Source organism: Zingiber officinale, chromosome 2A (genome assembly GCF_018446385.1).
Source record: "Zingiber officinale cultivar Zhangliang chromosome 2A, Zo_v1.1, whole genome shotgun sequence".
Lineage (NCBI taxonomy): Eukaryota > Viridiplantae > Streptophyta > Magnoliopsida > Zingiberales > Zingiberaceae > Zingiber > Zingiber officinale.
The window spans coordinates 12,222,659-12,245,143 of record NC_055988.1 but is presented as its reverse complement, the minus strand read 5'-3'; the positions used below and the strand labels follow the sequence as shown (position 1 = coordinate 12,245,143).

At 40.2% G+C, this 22,485-nt stretch overlaps 3 protein-coding genes and 1 non-coding gene across 5 annotated transcripts; all 4 read right to left on the bottom strand.

Moving 5' to 3' along the window:
- Positions 1-4,929: 4,929 nt before the first annotated feature.
- LOC122040734 lies at positions 4,930-9,360 on the bottom strand. 2 transcript variants are annotated; one of them, XM_042600161.1, is made up of 7 exons: positions 9,111-9,360; positions 8,809-8,895; positions 6,760-6,879; positions 6,354-6,432; positions 5,751-5,837; positions 5,498-5,560; positions 4,930-5,287 (listed from the first exon to the last, which is right to left on the bottom strand). In XM_042600161.1, the coding sequence occupies exons 2-7, from the start codon at positions 8,871-8,873 to the stop codon at positions 5,186-5,188; spliced, it is 516 nt and encodes a 171-aa protein (XP_042456095.1). In that variant the 5' UTR covers positions 8,874-8,895; positions 9,111-9,360; the 3' UTR covers positions 4,930-5,185. The 2 variants fall into 2 exon arrangements, with proteins under 2 accessions (XP_042456095.1, XP_042456094.1); XM_042600160.1 differs by having other exon boundaries at positions 8,809-8,889.
- A 290-nt stretch (positions 9,361-9,650) lies between these two features.
- LOC122040733 lies at positions 9,651-10,908 on the bottom strand. The gene is made up of 2 exons (XM_042600158.1): positions 10,384-10,908; positions 9,651-10,283 (listed from the first exon to the last, which is right to left on the bottom strand). The coding sequence occupies exons 1-2, from the start codon at positions 10,472-10,474 to the stop codon at positions 9,805-9,807; spliced, it is 570 nt and encodes a 189-aa protein (XP_042456092.1). The 5' UTR covers positions 10,475-10,908; the 3' UTR covers positions 9,651-9,804.
- A 139-nt stretch (positions 10,909-11,047) lies between these two features.
- LOC122040732 (callose synthase 12-like) lies at positions 11,048-19,240 on the bottom strand. Its single transcript, XM_042600157.1, has 2 exons — positions 13,471-19,240; positions 11,048-11,342 (listed from the first exon to the last, which is right to left on the bottom strand). The coding sequence occupies exons 1-2, from the start codon at positions 18,821-18,823 to the stop codon at positions 11,338-11,340; spliced, it is 5,358 nt and encodes a 1,785-aa protein (XP_042456091.1). The 5' UTR covers positions 18,824-19,240; the 3' UTR covers positions 11,048-11,337.
- Positions 15,770-15,849, bottom strand: LOC122044782. Its single transcript, XR_006129786.1, has one exon. It is a non-coding gene; the product is annotated as a small nucleolar RNA J33 (small nucleolar RNA).
- Positions 19,241-22,485: the final 3,245 nt, after the last annotated feature.

Below are 22,485 nucleotides of genomic sequence, written 5' to 3'. Positions count from 1 at the left end.
TTCCTTATTTGTAGATTGAAAGGTGGATTTTAATTTTAAAAAAACTTTCTTTTTTTAACCATGTTCATGATTTAAAAGAGAGTTTAAAAAATTAAATATTCCCTTTTATAAGTTTCTACAAAAGATTAAGAAAATACTTGATATATTTCCTTATTTGTAGATTGAAAGAAGATTTTAATTTTTAGAGATAACTTTCCTTTTTGGAAATCATCCACATGTTTAAAAGAAAGATTTTAATTTATAAAATTTCCTTTTTACAAACCACCATAAAGGGAAAAATTATTGAAATTTTTTTTTATAAATTTCCGAAAATAAATTAGGAAATTTTAATTCTTATGTTAATTAAAACTCTCCTTGTTTTGGAGTTTATAGTGGCCGGCCATGATATGTGAGAAAAGGAATTTAATTTTAATTAATTAAATTTTCTTTTTCATGACAAAAGAAATAAGGAAGTTTTTATTTAAATTTCCTTATTTGTCAAGACCAAAGATTATAAAAGAAGGGGTAGAGGTGCCTTCATGGCTAACGACTCTATTCTATTTTCCTCCTCTCTTTTCCTCCTTGGTGTGGCCGACCCTAGGGTCTCTTCTCCTTCTCTTCTCTTCCTCCTTTGTGGTCGGCGGCATCAACACAAGAGAAGTCCATGGTGGCCGGTTCTAGCTAGGAGAAGAAGGAGAGAAATGAGACTTTGTTTCTAGCATCCCTTGGAGCTTGGTGGTGGTGGTCGGACCTCTACTTCTCTTGGAGAATTGTGGTGGCCGAATCTTGCTTGGAGAAGAAGGTGACTTAGGTGGATTCTCATCTCGGTAGATCGTTGTCCACACAACGTCCGGGATAAGAAGAGGAATACGATAGAAGATCAAGAGGTTATTTGCTTTCAAAGAAAAGTATAACTAGTAATTGTTTTCCGCATCATACTAGTTTTCTTTGTATAGTTATTTTTGAAAATACCAAATACAAGAGGCATATGATTCTAGAGTTTTCGGATTTATTTCGAATTTGTGTTTCTTTTATTTTATTTTTCGAATTTGTGATTCGATTGTTCTTTTTGGTTAAACCTAGAGTTATATAAGAAAATTAAATATTAGTTTTCCTTAAAAGGCTTTATCTAGGCGGTGGTGGATGTTCCCATACCCAAGAAGGTCATGTGTCTCGCCATGCAGTCCTGGAACCCAATTTTGGAAATTAATATTTAATTGAATTTATAACATAAGTTGATTTGGATCAATAGTGTTAAGTTCCGCTTGCGATTCAAGTCTAAACTATTTAAAACAGATAAGTTAAATTTGGAATTAATAATGTTAAGTTCCGTTTGCAATTCCTAATTTAACTTCTAAAGAACACAATAGGTTGTTTAGGAAAGGTTCGACACTTGTACAAAATTTTTGTATAGTGGAACCGATACGATTTTCCTAGGATCAACCAACAATGGTAATCAAAGTCAAGGTGACGTGGTAGTCAAAGTTAATGGGAGGTAACAGCCAGCGTGTCATTCTCTCCAAGGCTTTGTTATTCGCCCAACGCTAAGGCCTTTATTACGAGGACGGTCGACCTATGAGCTAGTCAGATTTAGGAAACCTAGAGCCTAATTCTTGTATTGAGACATCTATCATATATTCGAGCAGTCGATAGCCGACCAAGTCTAAAAAATATCTAACCTATCATAGATCCAGTCGGTCATAAGTCCGGTCGAAATGAGGGGACCCAACTTCCCACCCAGTACATGTCTTTCAATATTTAGTCGGTCGACCCTAACATCGATAGGCCTTATGGGCTTTCTCACATGTTGTCCTTCCTCATTTAGTCGGTCGATAATGAAGTTGATAGCCGACCAAGTTTAAAAAATATCTAACCTATCATAGATCCAGTCGGTCATAAGTCCGGTCGAAATGAGAGGGCCCAACTTCCCACCCAGTACATGTCTTTCAATATTTAGTCGGTCGACCCTAACTTCGATAGGCCTTATGGGCTTTCTCACATGTTGTCCTTCCTCATTTAGTCGGTCGGTAATGAAGCCGGTCATATTTATACAACTCAGTATGTCTATCGCTTATATATATAGAAAAGCAGTTCTCCTTATAAACTAAACCGGATTTTCAAATCTCAAGTTCTCACTTTAAAGGCAACTCTTCTTTCATATGGACGATCGACTTAAAGTACCGATCGAATGTCTTGGGACTCGGTTCCCCATTTCTCATAGGCAAATATCTCACTATATGGCAAGTCGACTAAATAACCGATTGGATCTAGGGGACTTAACTTGATATTACTTCCAGAATAGATCTCCAGTACCACCCAGTACATAATCGAGCAGCTTAAGGGAAAGACGACTATACAGTCGACCGATTTAAAGATCCGGTCAAGATATACTCAGCAAACAACATGGTCAAAGAATCTCAATAATCTGTCAGAATAATAACCATTTTGTCATAGAATATTCATCTATTGTAATATGAGCATTCACTAGAACCTTCTCCGAAGGTAACTTTACACTTTCCCTCAGCTAATACATTATGGCAGAATATCCTTCAACCGTCTCATTAATAGCCTAAATTACAAAAGAGGTGCACATGTGTAATGGAAGATTCCTCAGATGGTGCTATACGCCTCCCAGACAGTACATATTCCTTTACTCGACAACCTCTAATATCCGACATTATCTGTCACCTCATGATTGCGAAGGTTATGTGAGATTGTATATAAAGGAGTTCTCTTCACTAGCGAGGTACGTGAGGCATTATACTTTGCATAATGCATGCATCTACTGTTTATCTCTCCAATTTTCGCTCAGACATCGTATTGACTTGAGCATCGGAGGGACTTCATCAAGACCCCTTACCTGATTTTTAGACACTAACATTCTGTTTGCTCTCTTGGATGTGTTCAGAGAGGAAGAAGTCCCCTTTTCTCCGATTCAAAATTTTCATATAGTCAACAATCCAACCAACTATCCAGTACATCGTCTCTCGGGTTTTCCAACAGGATCATTATTCAAATGAACTCGACTTCTTTGATCAGTATACAGCATTTGCAAAGCAACCTTGGGAAGCCAAATCTCAGTGACTGTAATGGGTTTGAATCTCAAAGATCCGTGAAGGACTCAAAGTTTGTTGATTTTCAGTCTGTGAAGGGTTTGAATTTGAACCAGTCACTCCTATATGGCATTTAACATGGTTTTCCAGAACAAGAAAATTTAGCCAGGAAGTAAGATGAAGTTTCTGACAGCTTTTTTTGGCTTAAAAAATGGCCATCTTGCAATGGCTATGCTAACAGAAAAGAAAATGACACAAGATCAAATGCGCATTTTAGCGTCGAGTTTCAAGGATTAAAAATCAAGAACCAGGATCATGCAATCAACTATGGAAAAGGAAAATCAATCTGCAATTGCAGGCAAGGTTTAGAAAAAAGAGATTAATCAGAATTGTGAGCTAATACCTGTCATTGAAAATGAATTGGGTGGATCTTCAACGGTAGGAATTCCATCTTCACTTCCTATGGCAGCGGAAGTTGGTAAATCAACTTGCGAAAGTGATCTGGAAGTATTGGCTGATGAACTGGAAGATGATAATATTGACATTGATATCAATCAACCAAATGCTATGGTCGACATGTTAGGAGAGAAGTTATCCTCTCTGGATGTTTGCTTCACATCGGCTGCAGATGCTATTGTTTCAATGTCTATAGAAACAAAAAGTGATTATGCCCACCGGTGCCCTTGATAGTCGTCACTAAGTTATGTGAAGAGAGGTAAATCACGGAATCAGTTTATAACCAACTACCAGATGGCTAAAGGGTATGAGGAGTTTTTTTTCCCAAAGGTATACATCTTCCGGGAATTAACCACTTGACCCACTATAATAAATCTATTACCCTGAACTTCAATGTCCATAGATGCATTTAGGTAGGATCACAAATATTTCCCCCATACGATCTACTTGTGATTCCTTGCATTTGTAGGTAGAGATGGCTACATGTATGCCGGAGGCATTTGAAGCGTCTGGTGAAGGTGATTGGATTTCTTCGATTCAATGACATTGAAGCTCGAACTCAAGGCGCATGAATACCGTTGCAAATCTGTTAAGCAAGAGAAGACAAAGGATGGTGAGAAGCCGATGTGCCCGAAGCTTTCAAGGCCTCCCAGGTCTTGGACTCGGAAGAGAAGACAAAGGAGAGGTTTCAAGAATGATCTCCTTCCAGCACACATCATTGTCGAGGCATGAAGTGACCGAGGATCTCCGGATGCTTGGCGGGATAACAAGCACAGGAAAGTCAAATAGGAACAAAAAAACAAGTCGCGTTGTTTTAAGTTTTTTTTTTTTATTAATTTCTGTCTTTTATACATTTTTAGAATTTTTAAGTACAGTCAGAGTATTTAGAGTATTTTTTTTTATTAATTTCTATCTTTCATATTTTTAAAATTTTTAAGTATTTTTAGGAGATTTTATATGTATTTCTTTTCTTTCCATATTTAGAATTGGAATCTATATAAATGTTCTGTTTAATTGTAAAGAAAGTTTAATAGTCATTTTTGATGTTTGTATGTGAATCAATGAATTCGATTATTATCCACTAAATCAATACTGAGTCATTTTATAATGATAGTTGAGTCAATTTATAAGAGGGTGGGATCCACTTTTGATCAAAGATCAAAATGGAATGTCCTTTAACTTTTGCCAAAAAAAAACATATTGATATGATTCAAGTTGGTTTTGCCTAAAGTACAACCATAATCTCAATAGCAATCGTAAGTAAATTTAGCATATGCAGGTCCATGCAACTAACAGTAATCTCGAAAAAGGAATAAAGGACATTTAAAAGGTGAAATGATGTTTTCTAATCAGATTTGAGGACTAACAGTAAAACCTCTTTTGAAAGGTTTTATGAAATAGTTTGCCTAATGACTTTCTTTCAAAATACAAAAAAAAAAAATGAAAAGAAAAGAGAAAACAAGACATTTCAACTCAGAAGACAACCAGAGTTTGAAAACGAGAGTAACGACCATCTGTACGCAACACAATGACCCAGATGGGCAATTAGCATAAGATCAACCAAATGGAAAAATAGCTATAATGCTATCGTGACAATAATTTTATAGGGAAACTAGTTTTCCTGCCTTGTTGCATTCCGAATGTGTAACTAAGCTTTTGAATACAATAATTCTCGGAGGACTTCCTCTTGAAAGAAATTAGCGATGGTCTGTTGTGGTAGTTTCACTTGGATTCTCCACGTGAAATCCATGTTTCTTGAAAAACTCTCGGAACCCATACACACTAACATCATAATTAAACTGCAATGTAATAAAGTCAAATGATTGGCTCATCTGAGGAGAATTATTCAAATAGCAAGGAAAAGACTAAACCGAGAACCAAGTATTAGTGATTGTGTTCTACAAGATGATGAAATTCTTGAATTTTAGATGTCCAAAATGATTGCTAAAGCAAAGAAAATAAATTGCAATAAAAAAAACCCACGGAGGCAAGGATTAGGAACAACTTACTGGCATGACCTTGACTGCATACTTGGTGACGTTAGGATCTACCACTTTGCCCTGATTAGCTGTCTAGAAGAATTGAAATAAGAAATTAATGAATAAAATAGAAAAAATAGAAACTGCTGTAAGCCACATTGTCACTGCTAGCTAATATCACTCATTATCTTGAATCCTTGATTTGTTATAAAAAAATAAATGTTTGGACTTTCACAGACACTATGAAATACTAATTGCGAAGGAGATACAGAAAGAAAATTACTTGTTCTGGACTATGAAATATCTCAATGAATGGATACTCCTTCTTTTGTCTAGTTAAGCAAAATCCTGGATATTTTGGGCATTCCACCTGTGAAACAAGCATGGTTGAAACAATCATAGATAGAGATTGTCCATATACACTAACAAAATGCTAAGATTCCTGGCTACAAAAATAATTGCGCTAGACAAGAATGATATTGAGCCTACCCGGTTTCAGCCACAACATGAATTTTTTAAAAACTGTATTATAAATTGGAAATTTCAAGAACAGCAGTCAAAACTAACCAACGAGATTACAGAAAATTAAATTTATAGCATAGCTGCAGATCATAACTTGAATTATTCAAAAACTAATGAGTCTAAAATCTAAATTGAAGAACAATATATTGACAAGTAGTGTATACTATAACAAATGTGATATTTCTCTGAATAAAAAAACACAAGCCATTAGATAATTTATGCAACCAAAAAGTGCTTAGAGAGTTAGTCAGCAGATGATGATAATAATAATAATAACAATAATGATGATGATGATAATAATAATAATAATAATAAGATTTAAATAAAGGGCAATAAAAATTGCAGTTATTGACTACAAACATACACGCATGAATTTGATATGTGGGCAAAACTTTGCAGCAGCTTCCTCCAACACCCCATCAAGATGTTCCGTATAGGGACTCCTACAATCAAACACAAGATTCTGAAGTAAATTCACAATGAATGCTTGCATTTAATCCATACATCCAAGTAACTTCACATATGTCTTATTACCACAGATCTAACAAATTGGACATTTTATTAAACACAACATGTACTAAATATGAAGAGGAAAAAATAATCATTCACTGTAACCTTCTCATCCAAAATTACAGTATCAGAAATTGATTGGAAACAAATTATGCATTATATTAGAATATGATAAAAGAATGACTTTGCGCATGCAAATGACATTATTTTGTTTCTTTTATTAGAGTTCCTAAAGAAGCTGTAGGAGAGCTAGTTAGAACCTTATAGTGAAGGCAACTGCCACAGGCCTGCCTTCATGCAAGAGTTGGACAAATTGACGCTCGGAGGTGAAGTGAATAACCCTTGAAGGTCCAAGATCCTTTGGGTATCCAGTGTAGTACCTGAAATTTGAAAACAATATTGTGTAAAATTAGAATCTGAAGATACATGTTATACCAAGGAAATGAAAGCAAAAAGATGATAACCCAAAAAATATACACAAATTTTTACTTTTGCTTTTCACTCTTTAATTCTCCAACCAATTCTAGGAGTAAAATATAGCTAATGTTATATAGATTAGTGGGAAATTGTCAGACAATGAACCAGGTCATAGGTCCCTGAAATAATTGCTTGTGACTTACATATAATAACAAATGAAAGTTATTACACTTTATAATTTACCATTCCAAACCTCAATTCTCCCTAAAAAAACAAAGTACTTGAAGAATATATAACATTATTAATAACTGATAGATTAAAACTGGATCATGATCTAGTGTTTTCTTTTGAGAGACAAAAAATTGCATTTCTATTTTTACTTTTTCTATCAAACCAACTCTATGATAGATTTGGTCAAGATGAAAATTTGCTAACATGCAAAAGAAGATGACGTGTTGCTAACATACAAATCATTGTTAAGGAGGTACAATTTAATGCTGTTGAGGTTAGGCTGTTGCATGAAGTAAGCAAAGGCAATGTAATCAAATAGAGGGTTAAAACACATGAAGAATGGAGCAAGATCAAGATATAGAAAAGAAGAAAGGAAATGATGATGAAGAGGAGAGACAAAAATGTAGTTAAAGTAGTAGAAAAATAGCAAGCCTTTGATGTTGTCGAAGTGATCATCGAAAACTCTAATCTCAGGAAGGAGGTTGCTTTATCACTATATATATATATATATATATATATATATAGAAGTGATCATCGAAAACTCTAATCTCAGGAAGGAGGTTGCTTTATCACTATATATATATATATATATATATATATATCCTATGGACTTACCATCTGGACTTTTGTTTGCGACAGGCATCCGCAGGTTTTTTTTCCTTTTTATTTTTTTTTTTGGCTTGTGGTTAAGCCATTTAGAGTTTTTTCCTTTAGTTTAAGGTTTAGGGATTGGCTTATAGTATTAAGCACAAAAAAATATTTTAGGTATGCAGGGTGTGCGGCATAAGGTATGTAGGGTATCATCCCTCTATATATATAGAACTGCAACTTATTGCCCACTGACTAAATACCCAATGTGAGACTAACCCCATAAGACATTATAAAAAACTGTGATCATTGCCTTTATATAAGTAGTTATCTTCTTGTTGTTATCCTATTATCATGGCAATTGGATCTTACTTAAAACTTCATTACCAGTTCATGAAATTTAAAAAATTCATAATTCATCATGAAGCTGATTAGAAAAATCCCAATTTAGTTCAATTTGAAATTATACAATACTAAACAAAAATCCCGAGCATATATTCAACCAAACTAAAAAATTCCCTTTCAATTTGATATCTGGGATTAAGCCACAAATAACTGGCACTCACTTTTTTTTGTCAACTTCCAAACTCCCAATCTTGATGAAATCAATGATCGAATATAGGACTACATTCTGTATTAATAAACTTCTTGGCCATGCTTACATTACAATTTGAGGTTTTGATGGCAGCTTGGTTTGAAACAACAAACCTAAGTGTCCTATGATTTTAATTCAGTTTCAAATTGCTCTAGATAATAGCTGATTTTTGTGTATAAAAATTCACCACTATGTAAATTCATGTATACTAGGTTCACTTTGAATCAGGTGCACAAGAATACACTACAACCACATAACTTACCTAACTAGCACAAATAAGAGAAAGAAAAAGAAAATATAAGTTGAAACTTGTAAGTACTTGTGTATGCTAATTAGAGTCTTCGGATGAAGTGATGTAGAGGTTATACAAAACTTTAGTCACATTTGCAAAGGTATGACTTCTGTTTATCTTCTGTAACTTAAATGAGAGTATAACAATAAAAGGCATTAATAGAGTACTAAGTAGAAAACAAAATACTTGCTGGAGGAGCGCAGATAGGAAAGCATACGTGCAAGAAACGATTTGTCCACCTCCTCACCCATCTTGTCCTCTCTTCTCCTGCAACCAGAGCAAATCCAACGAAATGTTTACCGATATGAATAAATCAAAGGAGCAGTGCCATTTTCCCCCCTTGATGGTATTAATGGAACCTACGAATCCTCAATCGCAGAGGGGACTCGGTGGATATCCCTCCAGTGCCCGTGTCGACACAAGTTCGATCAGATGAACTCCTCTTCGAGAGCAAAAGAAAGAAATAGACATAGGAGGAAGTTACCTACCTCCTTCTGGGTTTCACAAGCTGCCGACGTTGCACCGGGCGTTCGACGACGCCGCGGGCGTCAAGCGTCGTTGGAGGAGGAAGAAGAGAAAGAAGACTGCGCGTAGGAGATTGGCTGCGAAGTCTGTGAGGAGGCGGCCGGCTCGAGGAAATGGAGGGATCAGGAAGGCTCGCCGGGATGGGAGCAGCTCGCAGGAGCAGAGGCGATTAGGTTTTCTGGGTTTTGTTAATTTTGTATCATCAATATCTAAATAATATTTGATATAATTAAATAAACATCAGGTTGTTGTTTATTAAGGGAAATTATCAGGAGGATCCCTTACTTATCAATAATTTACAAAGATCCCCTAAATTTTAATACACTCCTATGTAAAGATCTCCCCGATTGAACTATATTATCTCCCCTATGACTATTTAAGTAATTTAAAATTTGATTGAAGATCATCTATCTATTACTAAAAAAATTACTTTTGTTTAAGCTCAGAGATGTGATTCTAAGTTTAGAGCTTTAAGCTACTTGTTAATCTCTCGTCTTAGTTAGTTATTGAGAGAACTTATCATTGAAAGATCTCGAGTAAGGATTGTGATGTAAGTTGTGATGGATTAGCTTTCGCTATTATTTTGTTCAGAAATAATATCATAATCACAAACACTTCCATGGTCACACATGTTCCAGTCTTTCTTGAACCGAGCCTTCAGATAGCTGGGTAGGCATCATGCCGCTGCGTCTCTTCAGGATTCAGCTTCTGATACACATACCAAGCTGCCACCACGACGGCCACAAGCAAACAAACCAAGCGCAGTTTCCCTTCGTGTTGGTGCAGGCGAACGTCCATACTGGCATAGCTCTTGAGCTTCGTCTTCTCATCGCTCACAGCCGCACCTTGGGACGGCGCTGGCCTTGAGGCAGCGTCAGCTTCCCTCTGTTTCACGCCGCCCTTCTCCACCTTTTCATCCTTGCCTTCGGCGTCTGCTCGGTGGTGCAGTTTGGGGAGCACGACGGTGAGGAGTCCGTTCTCGAGCTTGCCGTGGACTTGGTCCGCGTTGCAATTCTCCGGCAACTGGAATTCCTTGCGGAAGCGGCTCCATTGGTCCTTGATCAACGGGCGTTCTCCGCTGACGTGTAGCTTCCCATCCCTGACGATGTGAACCCTGAGCTGCTCCTTTTTGAAGCCTGAGAAAACAAACAAACAAACAAACAAATTGTAGCTTAAGACGAACACAAAATCTACTCCTAGACGAGCGTAGTAAACAGGAGATCAGAAATTAGATGCCTGGGAGGTGAACGACGAGCGTATCGGCCACTTCATCTTGAAACCACTCGTGCGAAGGAACAAAGTCCATGTAAGCACGCCCAGTTTCCATGAGAGAGGCTTCTGTTCAGTGAGCTCTCTTGAACGGTGACGGAAAGGGATGATGAGGGAGGAGGAGACGGTAGGAGGCTATTTATATGTGCTCTTTGGAGGCTCGATTACTCCATCCATTTCCATGGCCTCTCAACTTGAATATCACCTCAGGAAAGATAGACATATTCCTTGATTTACTTGGCAATCTTCCATTCCAGTCATGTGCTCTTCTTTTCTTTTTTCAAGTTTGTCAAGTACATATGATTACTTGCAATTGAGGATTGCTAAGTATATATGAAGAATTTTACATATATATTTCTGTAAGTGACAATAAATAAATAAATAAAACTTAATTTTCACGATAATAAAATCTCAGATTTTAGGAGAATCTATTTCAAAGGCTCAAGGGAATGAACAATCTCTAGTTGCACTCTTAATAGAGATTATACAGTTACAAGAGGATCTACAAGAAAGATCAAAGTTTAATTCTGATTCGACCGTGGAGTAGTTGTAAAAATTTGAAAAATTTACATGGAAATATGAACAGGTACTTTCATTTCCACCCATCTTTATGTAAATATATTACTATATCTAGAAAACTAAGATGACCAGGCCATGAGAATGAACTGTATTTTACAAAATTTCAACAAAACAACAGAATCGACACCAAACTATATATGGTTACAGGACTACAATACATCTCAAATTTACTGAATGTAGGGGAGGAAATATTGGTTAATGAGTTCCGTGATTACATACATACAAACAGATCGTATGAGAAGGGGATTCAGCTAAGAAAAAAAATACCTCCCACATTATGCATTACCCCAGAAGTATGAAATGGCACAGATGTATCTCTGCTAAGCAAGCATGAACCTGATGTTAACCTGAAATATAGTTTTCCACATTAAATACTGATGAAATATCATCAAACTATACGATCATGATGCAGATTCGTTGACTTAAAAAAATTATTGTGATGATACTCATTTGTTCGGCATTGAATAAGGAGTCAAAACCATGATGTCATTACACTTACACCACAAATGCATACAAGAACTGAGGTGATCCAAAAGCTAATTACCTTAATTGAAATAGTTAGATGAACGATTTCAGCAGATATAATGAACATATTGCAAAGATACGTGATAATGTTTGGTCAGAGTTAATAGCATATTTTATTAGTTTAGAATGTAAAATTCAAACTAATTAGTTTAGATTAATTTACATATTTTATTAATTAAATTGAATTTAAATTACTTTACTAACGAAATTATATCATAATTTTTTTAAAAAATAATGTAATTGTAAATTGAATTAAATTAAAAGGCAACTAAATCAAAGTTAATTATGAGAAAAGAGAAAAATGAAAATTGCATTCATTAATAATGTCAACTATTTTTGTTTCAAAACAAAATAATTTTTTGTAATTCATAGTATTTGTATTTAATCAAATATACAATCATAGTTATTAGGCTTTATATATATATGCTTTGTTATCTTATTTAATAAATATCATTATTTTCTTTCTATATTTATTAGAATATTTTAGGTCTAATCTGCTGATCATGTTGATACTTAGGTTCTTTTGGATTTCTGATACTGGCACTGTGTCACACCACTTTTCATAGTGAAAGACATTACATTTATCTATTTGTACGGACAGATACATGCAAGATGGGTTCATCCTCAACTTTGTAGAATATGAGTTGCTCATCATTTAGAATGTAAAATTTAGGATAAAAGTTAAAACACCCTAAATGGAACAAAAACTATGGAAAATGATAAAGTGAAAAAACAATTTACAAAATTACATATTTTTTTAATGATAAAGTCAAGCCTAGATCTGAATGCTTAAAGTGTTGTCTATCAAAGTAGGTAAGGAACAATTTAGCAAAATTTTCTCTAATTCTAGGTGAAAATTTTCTTTTTATTGACAAAAATCGAAAGAGCTGCAACAACCTATGGTAACACAAAAAGCCAGCAACCAAAATAGAAAAATACCATGGTTGTAACTCTCTGTAGTTGTGGAAATTGCAATGATTAAAGAGATCAATTCAAAAAATAATTCATCTACTTATGGAAATTTCAAAACTTGAAATCCATTCACCTGACCTTCATAGCTTTTATTAATCAAAATCCATTCTATGTTTCAGATAAATGTATGATGATATCTTTGTTTAAAAAAAGGGGGGAAAAAACTGAATGTGTGTCGTTTACCATACTGGGCATAATAAAGATATATGAAACCCAACGCTTGTACCCTAAAAAAAAAATTAAAATAAAAAAGACACTGTAATGTATATGAAATTACAGTATAAGAGGGTGGGTACAGTATACAAGCAGATGGCCGTAAGATTAAAAAAAACTGTTGAATCTCAGGAACAAATAATCAAAGATGCCCTAAGCTACTAATTCAACAATATGTTGTAAACTAAATTTAATGATTTAACTGAACCTGAGATCAAAATGTAGCAAGACTCAGCAGGCTGACATAAAAATTCTAGCTTTAAGATTCAAGACGCAATCTTAGTGGAAATGTTATTGCAGATGTGAACTAGACAGCAAGTCAAATTTAAACTTGGTTCAAACTTGCAGAAGGATTTTACTTTAGTCTAGGTAAGAAATAGGTAATTTTCAAGTTCATTTATCAAAAAGAAAAAAGAAAAAGGCAGCCTAGTGCACGAAGCTCCCGCTAATACAGGGTCCTAGGGAAGTGTCTATTGTACACTGCCTTACCCTGCTTTGCAAGAGGATATTTCCGAGACTCAAAACTCACCTCTAGGTCATACGGCAGTAACTTTACCATCGCGTCAAGGTTCCCATTCCAAGTTCATTTATCAAAGAAAGTTAAATAACAATAAGTGATCATGTAAACTAGCTAACCATACAAAGATCCAATAGGAAAAATAATGAATTTTGAATAAAATTCCTATCCTTCACTTTTAGGCAAAGAAGAATAAAAGTTGATAAACAGTTCAAATGACATACAGAAAAAGAAGCAAGAGAAAGTACCTCGAATGTCACTAGACTTTTTTCCAATAAGAATTCTTGATATCTGGAGACCTCGACTAAATGCTTCGTTGAAGAGCACTCTTGTCTGCATTTCCTGGGAACCAGGCAACCAGGACAGGAATGCCACGGGAGCCATGACAATTACTCCAAACATGATTTCATAGAACCGAGCCACAGCAACCACAGATTCCCATAGAGCAGTGTCTTGGAGAAATGGTTTGAAAACTTGAGCAATGGAGATTAAACCCCAACCAGTTGGAATGAATGCTAACAAGCTTGTAAAGAAATCAACAATTTCAAAGGAAGTGAACTGCAACAGTAGAACGATGACAGCTACTAGAGAGACTATTACTAAAGATTGAATGGCCCGATATTTCAAGTGTTTCTTGGCAGCATATCTATCTTGAGCATAATCCACGATGACAAAAATCAAAATAGCAGCAACGATGTATATCCAAGAAAGTAGATACACAGCAACACTACGGCTATGACTTGCAATGTTTAGCTGGTACACGATACCATACTGGAAGAAGAAATAGCGGAGATCTAATATGATCTCCAATAATTTTCCCCAAAGTCCTGTTTTCCGAAGATGATCATTTTCTTCATCCCACCATTTCTTCCAAGATTGATCAGACGTTGCAGAAATAAAACTAGGATACCAAATCCAGTTCATGAAATCATCATAGTCATAAACAGTTTTCAACCAATCAAAACCAGATGGATTGAATGCAAATGGAGCCATGATCCATGATATGACCAAAAACCAGCTTGAGATGGTCATTACTATGTAAACAAAAGTATTCTTTGCAGTGGCACTGTAGGCAGCATACAAGGTCAATATTATCCCTAGCTCTATTCCTTTTATGAAATGGCTGCGTGCATAGAGTCTATAATTCTCAGCGAATTTCTTGTGTTCAACAACGAAACCACGTCCCGTAGCTCGATATTTTGCACCTCCATGAAGAATAGTACGCCCATAATAATGGGTCTTAGTTCCCATTGAGAAAGTATAGAACACTGATGCAAGCTGTAATTGCATTGTCAAGAAATCCCAGATCGCAGGTAGAAAACCATGCTCAAGAGAATTTTCTATAATCATTGGCAATGCAGTAAAAAGCCCAAGCTGGATAATGAATTGCTGATTGAGAACAGTCTGAAGAGCTGCATTATTTGTAGAGTCAGCATTGCTTCTGATGGAACTCTCAAGGCCACTAAGAGCCAGATAAAGGCGACCCCAGACGAATGCATAGACCGTCAATACCACCATCATTGTGTTAAAATAGAACCCCACAGTTGTGTAAAAGAAAGAGAGCATCCGGAAGAAATCCAACCTATGACCTAGCCTATAAACATCTCTGCTTAAGGTCTGTTCACCATTACCACTAGCCACTTTGGCTTCAAACATAGATATTTGATTCAGGCCAACATCTCGGCCTTTACCAACTTGTATATATTCATGGTGGGTAACATTGCCACCACGAAGTGTACAATTAAATCCTGCAAATATATCCTCACTGATATTGATGACCCTTGAAGCTTTACTAATGCCTCCTCGACTTAAAAACCAAATGCGGTCAAAGACATCAGGATGGCCATAATGCATCCGTATCTTTAAAGGGTTTGCCAGAACCCTCTGTCCGAGGGTGACAAAACTTGTCTCCTGAGCTGACATGAACCAAGCCAGGGAAGAAACAGAACCTGTAAAAACATGTTCACGGACTCCCAAGATATTTGGTTTTCGAGCACCATAATTGGAGGAGTACTCTTCTAACAGATTGCGCATTTTGAGGGCCTCCTCAAAGTAGTTGTCTTGATTCATGTCGATTGTTTGTATTGCATCACCCCTTGTGAAGATAAGAGCATGATTCTGGTTCTCTGGCTTGCCTTCTCCAAGTTTTAGAGGTCCAGGCAGCTTGACCCTGTATATCTCCACTTCTTTCTCCAGTTGTTGATCATATTTAACAAGAACAGAAAAATACTCCACTTCATCCCTGACTGATTTCACTTCATCAACATAAGCAACACGGAGGGCTTCATTGTTCTTCATCAGATACAAAATATCATTAGCACGTGTGTCATTTTTAGCTTTTTGGTTTCCATAAATCTGGCAGGCGACCACATACGTATACTTCATTAGAGCAGTACCATGTTCATGACCTTTAAACAACAAACCGACACTGCTGCTAGCTCTGCTCAGACTTTGGGATGGCGATGACTTACCACCATCCTCCAAGTTATCTAAATCTTCTATTTGCCTCCTCGAGGAACCAACTGAAGGTAGCTCCCTCGATCCTTCCCTTATGTCAATCTCGGAAGCAGAATCAAGAAATGCAAGCATCTTGAGAGCCTTGTAGTAGTACATCATTCCCCGCACAGTCCGTGACAAGGTCTGACCTCTATATGAGGCCCAAAGTCGAAGATCCCTTGATCTTTTACCCCATAACTCCTCCTCATCAGTCATGCCCTCTCTCTTCATGCGTTCCAAGAAGTTTGCCCATTCATCTTCATAAATCTTTTGCAAATAAAATAAGATGGAGATGCCATCCTCATTTTCTGACTGAAGTTGTTCCTTGCTGTACAGAACTTTTTCATTGTAATATGGAGTCAGCACACTGAATGCCCGCATCTTTTCTACCTGCGGAGCTCTAGGCATGTTCATGAACAATGAGTTGCTGAAGAATGCAATGCGTCTCCTGGCCTCAAGATTTTTTGGAACATTATTCATGGAATCCTTAGAAGTAAGGATTGTTTGGAGTCTCCTTACCTGCCGATAGAAGTTATCATTTTCTGCAGTGGGTATCACAACGGCATTCTCAAAGAGCAACTCAGTTGACCCAGTTGGTGCCAAACCTGATCCTTTAAGGTTCTCTAAGCTCTTCTTGTTCTTGGGGAAATCACGAGTAACTATGTCATACAGCGTCTGCAGTGCATTGACCACTTTGTACACATCTTTATTTGGCCTGATTAATGTGTTCAGTAGGTCAAGCAATTTGCCATAAAGATTCTGCAGCACACGCATGTTATATTCTACAGTGAATTTCTCCACGCGAATGCTGCTATCAAATCCCTCAAACAATCCAGCAACAATGGAGTGTTCTTCGGTTCCCTCCTTGATGATCTCCAGGAACAAATACTTGATGCTGTCATAAGCCTCAATGACTGCACAACGCCTATATTCATGTTTGCTAATCTTTCTCCAGAGTCTTCTGTCATCAGCCTTCAATTCCTTTGCTTGGCCAAGAGCAAGAAGAAGTTCATTGCCGAGTAATAAGCACGGCCACCTAACCACTCGGATATTCCATGCATATGGAAGCAGCTCAAGAAGCTCCACTTCCCGGTCATTCACAATATCTTCCTCTCTGAATGTGTGAATGATTTCATTCCATATCAATGCAAACCTGCTAGGACCAACTTGATGTGATTCAATCTTGTTGTACGGGCGGCCCAAGCCATACCTCAGCTTCAGCCGGTTCACAGTATCTCTGATTCTATTTTGCAGTGAACCATGCTGCCGGAAAACATGTTCTTCTGGCATCAGATGGAACTGCAAGGCACTAGCAAAGAACTGGAATCTCAGCCTCAATTGTTGCACATCACGAATCTCACCAAGGTGTGAGAACAGGCCTACTAGCGCCCCGGCCATTGAAGAAAAGATTGAGTACCAGATCTGGATGTCCATCAGATAAATAAGAACAACAGGAAGCCACAAAATGAACACCCCAAACCTGTTTGTATGGGAGAAGAACTCATGCCACTGGTATTGAACACCTTGAAGATTAAGTATGGCTTTAGTTGGGGAGATCATTGGTCTGATTTGCAAGAAGTAGCTGAAGATGAACTTTACAGAAAGGAGTACAATCCAGAAAAGGGCATACTTGAAGCTGTCCAGCGGGCCCTCTCGTAGCCCCCTACCCACAAAGGTGCGACTCTGGAACCACCAGGTGAGAACATAAAAAATCCTCCAATTGGTCTTCTCAAGGAAATTCCGGAGCCAAGGGATAACGAAGAGCGCAACGGCAAGCAATTCAGGGAGGATGAACACTGCGGCAGCCACCAACATGTTCGTCACCCGTCGATTCGCTGCATCCGACCATGTTCTGTCTCGGTTCCTCTGATTCCACATTAGGGAGTACAGGATCGGGAATGCGACAGTCCACGCCGCAGCAACGAGTATTTTGAGCACCATTCGCACACCGAGCAATCTGGTCTCGCGTGAGACAAGCTTGTACTGGGTGCCAACGTCGAGGAGGGACTGCAGCAAGCGGAGGCCGGCCCAGGTAATGAAGATGGTCAGGACACGGACCTGATCATCTCGGATTTGGAGGTTCTGCCACGGGTACGTCTTGCTTCCGTGCCAGGCCACAATGATGGCCGCCTGAAGGAAGAGGATGAGCATGACCCAGAGGCGGTCAAAACTGCGGTAGAGGTTCCAGAAAGAGCGCTGTTCAACGAAGCCCGTCTTCCCCACGCGGTTCTTGGTAGGCGGAGTGGCGAAGAAATTCTTAGACCGGTCGAGCGGCCAACGGAGGCTCTCGAAGCAGTGGTTGTTCCAAAAGTACTCGTTGATGTCATCATAGTTGCGCCAGGCGGAGTGGGGCTCTGTGCCGTTGCGGCTGGCGTCAACCTCGCGCTTGATGGTCTCGTAAATGGGGGTGATGACGCGGGTGAGGAAAGCGTTCTCGCCGGAGACAGCTGGGAGGGCAGGTTGGCCCGTCGCCTCGTCGATGTAGTCCTCGAGGATGCGGTTGAGCTCCCCGGCCATGTGATGGAAGATATAGGAGAGACACTCGGGAACGAAACGGACGTTGGCAGCCTCGCCCCATATGAGGAGGTAGAGGGCCGCATAGAGGAGCTCGCGGCGGGGGTCGGAGGCGGCGCGGCGGATGTCAATCCAGACGTTCGGCGTGCGGCCAAGGTAGGAGCACCATGCGGTGTAGTTGTGGAGGAGTTTCTTGCGGACGCGGCGGACGACCTTGCCATGGAGGACGTCGATGTCGTCCGGCGGGGGATGGATTCGCATTTGGGCGTTGGCAAGGAGGAGCACGAGGTGCTCCCGCTGGTTGCGGATATTGTCTCGCTGGAAGCCGAAGAAAGCCCCAAGCCAGTCAAGGAGATCAAGGCCGCCGTGCCAGCGGACGAAGGGCGGCTTCCGAAGCTCCCCGACGGTGCGCAGCGCGGCCATGGCAGCTCGCACCTCCGGGAACCGGAGCGACGGGTGATCCGCCAGCAAGTTATGGATGGGGATGACGTTGTAAGCCCCGTCCCCTTCCCCGGACACCTCGCCCATCCCACGGGCCGTGCCATAGTCGTCTCCGACTCCCGTACGGCTTCCCCGCTGGCGGAGGCTCATACCTGCCTCAGATCTGTGCGCCGCAGGGCCGCTCCTCTTCTTCCTGTAGTAAGCCCCCCTCGATGCGATGAGCAGCCTCCTGTGTGATTCGATGTTGAATTACCACAGAAATAGTCAAATCACTGTGCTCATTTTATCAAATAAATCGATTAATCCAAGAATCGAACAGCCCGCCCCTTGCACATGCAATTGATCCAGTTTGGAATCAAAGTCGTCTCCTTAGCTGCTGCTGCTTTGAACTTACCCTCCTTTCAATTTCCATCGCCCGAGGCACGACTCTGTGTGGACCCGCCTTTCCGTGTCGGGCGCTGAAAATACGCAGCGTTGAGCGAGCGACGGAGCGAGGTCCGGACGCGGGACAGGAATCGTACTCGGCCTACTGCTTCGGCTTCCGCGTGCCAGCTGTGGGCTTCCGTCGAGCCTCCGCCAAACTGCCGACGGCGCCGTTTCGTTTTTGAAATGGCGAGCCGGTTGGAGGTCCCGGCTGGGCCGCGTAAGAAGATTGGAGTTGGGTGCGGGAAGGGGCGTCGTGGGCTCGTGGGAGGGACGCTGCGGTGCAATCGCTCTCGAAGGGATTTGTTTTACGTGATGAAGACGGTTAAGGCTGAAGAGTTGCGCAGGCGTGGCTCAACGTTGCCCTGACGAGGCTGCCTGGCAGCGGATGACGCCCGGCGCTGTAAAAAGACATCTTATTTTTTTTCAAAAATCTCATCTAAGTTTTTCATATCAAAAATATCCTTTAATTACTATAATATAAAAAATCAACTTTTATATTAAAAAATTCTTTATAAAATTAATCAAACTTTCTTTAATTTAATTAAAATATATTAAAATAATTAAAATTATTCTTGCGGAGGTAAGCGGACCTCGATGGGCGGAGAGTGAGATCCCTTAACATGATCAACATATGGGACCATGTGATATGATCTAGAATTGGATCAACATAGATTCAGATCCCACGTGGCATGTAAACGATCTTCAATTGGTCAAACCTAAGTGACTTGTCAACCCCCTCAACCATCGATTTCCCAATTTGCCAAGATGACCCGAACTCCTAACTTTCCGACCTTCCGAGGGTTATCAATATAAAAGCATGTGGAGGTTACAATGGTTGTAAAAGGTGTAACCGTTATTTTAATGGTCCTCTGAGTCCGGCCCCATAAATATTTAGAGGGAGTAAATCATGATTAAACTGGGCAGGAGGGATGACTGGGGGTCGAGTGGAATTTAAAACATAGCAAACCGAGATTTTATGCTCGTGTACAACTGGTGACTCTCGACCCCTGAACCTCCATTGCAAGCGTCAAGTACCCTTCCAGCTGATCCAGCCCGTGGGGACATAGATCGTGCAATGGTGCTCCTTGAAAAGGTGTAGGTATCTCTTTTTCTACTCTCCTTAGAGGAGGACTCTCTTGAGGTATCACAATCGTATGATCATCTAATCTCATCTTTACTTTGTTTATTATCATTCTTTCTATTTCGAACTCCATGGTAATTTGGAATACCACGGTTATAGACATCCTTAAAGAGCTCTTTCAATGTCACATTAACACCACGTCAAAAGTAAAAATTTTTATATATCTCTCTACTATAAAAATAATAAAATTCTCTCAACAAATTATTGGTCCCACATTTTTTTCATTATATATATTTCTTATCTCTCCTTCATATTTTACCTTATATATAATTAAATTTTTATAGAATTTAAATCCATAAATTGCTAACACTCGGAATAACATTAATAATTAAAAATATATATATATTACCTGATACGAAGATGGTTTAGTGGCAGAGAAGAAATTAGAAGGGAAAGGCAGGGATATTTAGGTCTTTGCACAAGTTAGGGCTTTAAGAGGAGAAGCACTGTTCATTGGGTGGAGGGGGCCGGTTTGTGCTTTTGGGGCCGCCGCCGGAGGACTTTCTTCCTCCCTTCATGCCCCTTGCTGGCGTTGACGCCGACCGCCGGCCACACCTCTTCCTCGTCTCCATCCCCTCCCTCCGGCGATTAGAGAAGGATTCTACTGCCTCGCTTTGGGTTCCTCTCCTCTCCATCAGCACCACGACGCCAGAAGACCTCCGCTACCATTGTCCCTTGGCTCCATGCCATCGCAACTCAATCGATCAGCATTGCCTACTCCTTCGTCGCCGGCGCGCCGCTCCCTCCTCTGCTTCCCCTCTCTTTCTCTCTGCTTCGGGTTTTTTCCAACGGCATTGTGAGGTCTTTGGCTGGATTCCCTTCTCGGCATCAGTTCATTGCCACTGAGGGAGAAGAGGGAGAGGCCTGCCTTAGCGATCGGAGGTCGCCGATACCCACTGGAAGAAGCGTATGCACGCTGCCGGCGTCGACTACCCCTACGACGTCGACTCCTTCACGCAAGGGCTCTTCTGCTGGTCACCAACACCCCCTTTCTCTCCCGTGTGTGAGTCATCAGCGCCGCGAGCGGTCATGGGCAGATCTCACCGCTGCCTCAGGCCTCTGGGTCGCTGTCGTCGTGCACCCCCTGTGGTGCTTCGCGCTGGCTGCGCTCCCTTCTTTGGTCATCATCTCCAGCAGCCTTAGATGGCTCTACAGTCGACCACAACGGCTTTACAACCGCTGTCTCCACCGTTTTCGGCGCAGATCCGATCCACCGCTGCGTCTCCGACATCCATCTGTTGTGTATTCGGCCATCGAGCCGTTGTGCTTTGTCCTTCGTGTCACCATTGGTCTTGTGAGCTGTTGTTACTAACCGTCCTATGAGCCGTGACTGTGTTGTGTCCCAGCCAGCGCACCGTTGTCATATTTCGGCCTGTGTGTTGATGTCATATATTGGTCGTGTCGTCATTGTATTCTGATTGTGTCACCTTTTGAATCCATGCCGTCTTCGACTCCGTGTCGTCACCTCCGGACCCAGCTCCTCTTCGGTCGGCTCAGATGCATCCACTCTTCCGAGTCACGACGACTCAATCAGTTTTACGACCAACTCATCGACCCATCCGAGGGCGCCCTCGGGGCCAGGGTACGTCACCGTACTCGTTCTCTATTTCATTATTTTACTATTCATTTATTCGGCCGCTTATGTATTCGTGGGACCCGCCTCGAGCAACGGGGTACCAAAGACCAGGGCATCCCGGTCGCTGGCTGCAGGTAGTGTTGACCGGAGGTCCTCTGACGACTTGGTCCACACAGAGGACAGCTCACCATCGGGGTCATGGAGATGCGATCAACATTTCAGACACGTCATTCCGGCTGCCCCGTCTTCTCATATTCCCGACAGGAACATAATTAGCGCCGTCTGTGGGAACGCACTTGATCTAGAACGTGAAGATGGACAACACGCGAAAAATACTGCCATATTCATGACCTTGATGGGTTTCGACGAGTATATCATATTCTTCTCACTCCATGGGTATTCGGGAGTCGAGAAGTTGAGTCAGATCCTCTGCTGATCGGCAGGTCAGTTTTTCTATTATATTCTCTTTTGGTCATAGAATCTATCATAGTTTTCCGAGCAAGGACTCCCGTGTCGATCGACCGGGTTTCTATCATACTAGAGCCGCAGGCTCATTGCCGAAGACTCTCGCGTCGATCGACCGAGATTGTATTTACGAAGACTCCCGAGCTAATCGGCCGGGATTACATTTACGAAGACTCCCGCGCCGGTCGACCGGGATTATATTAT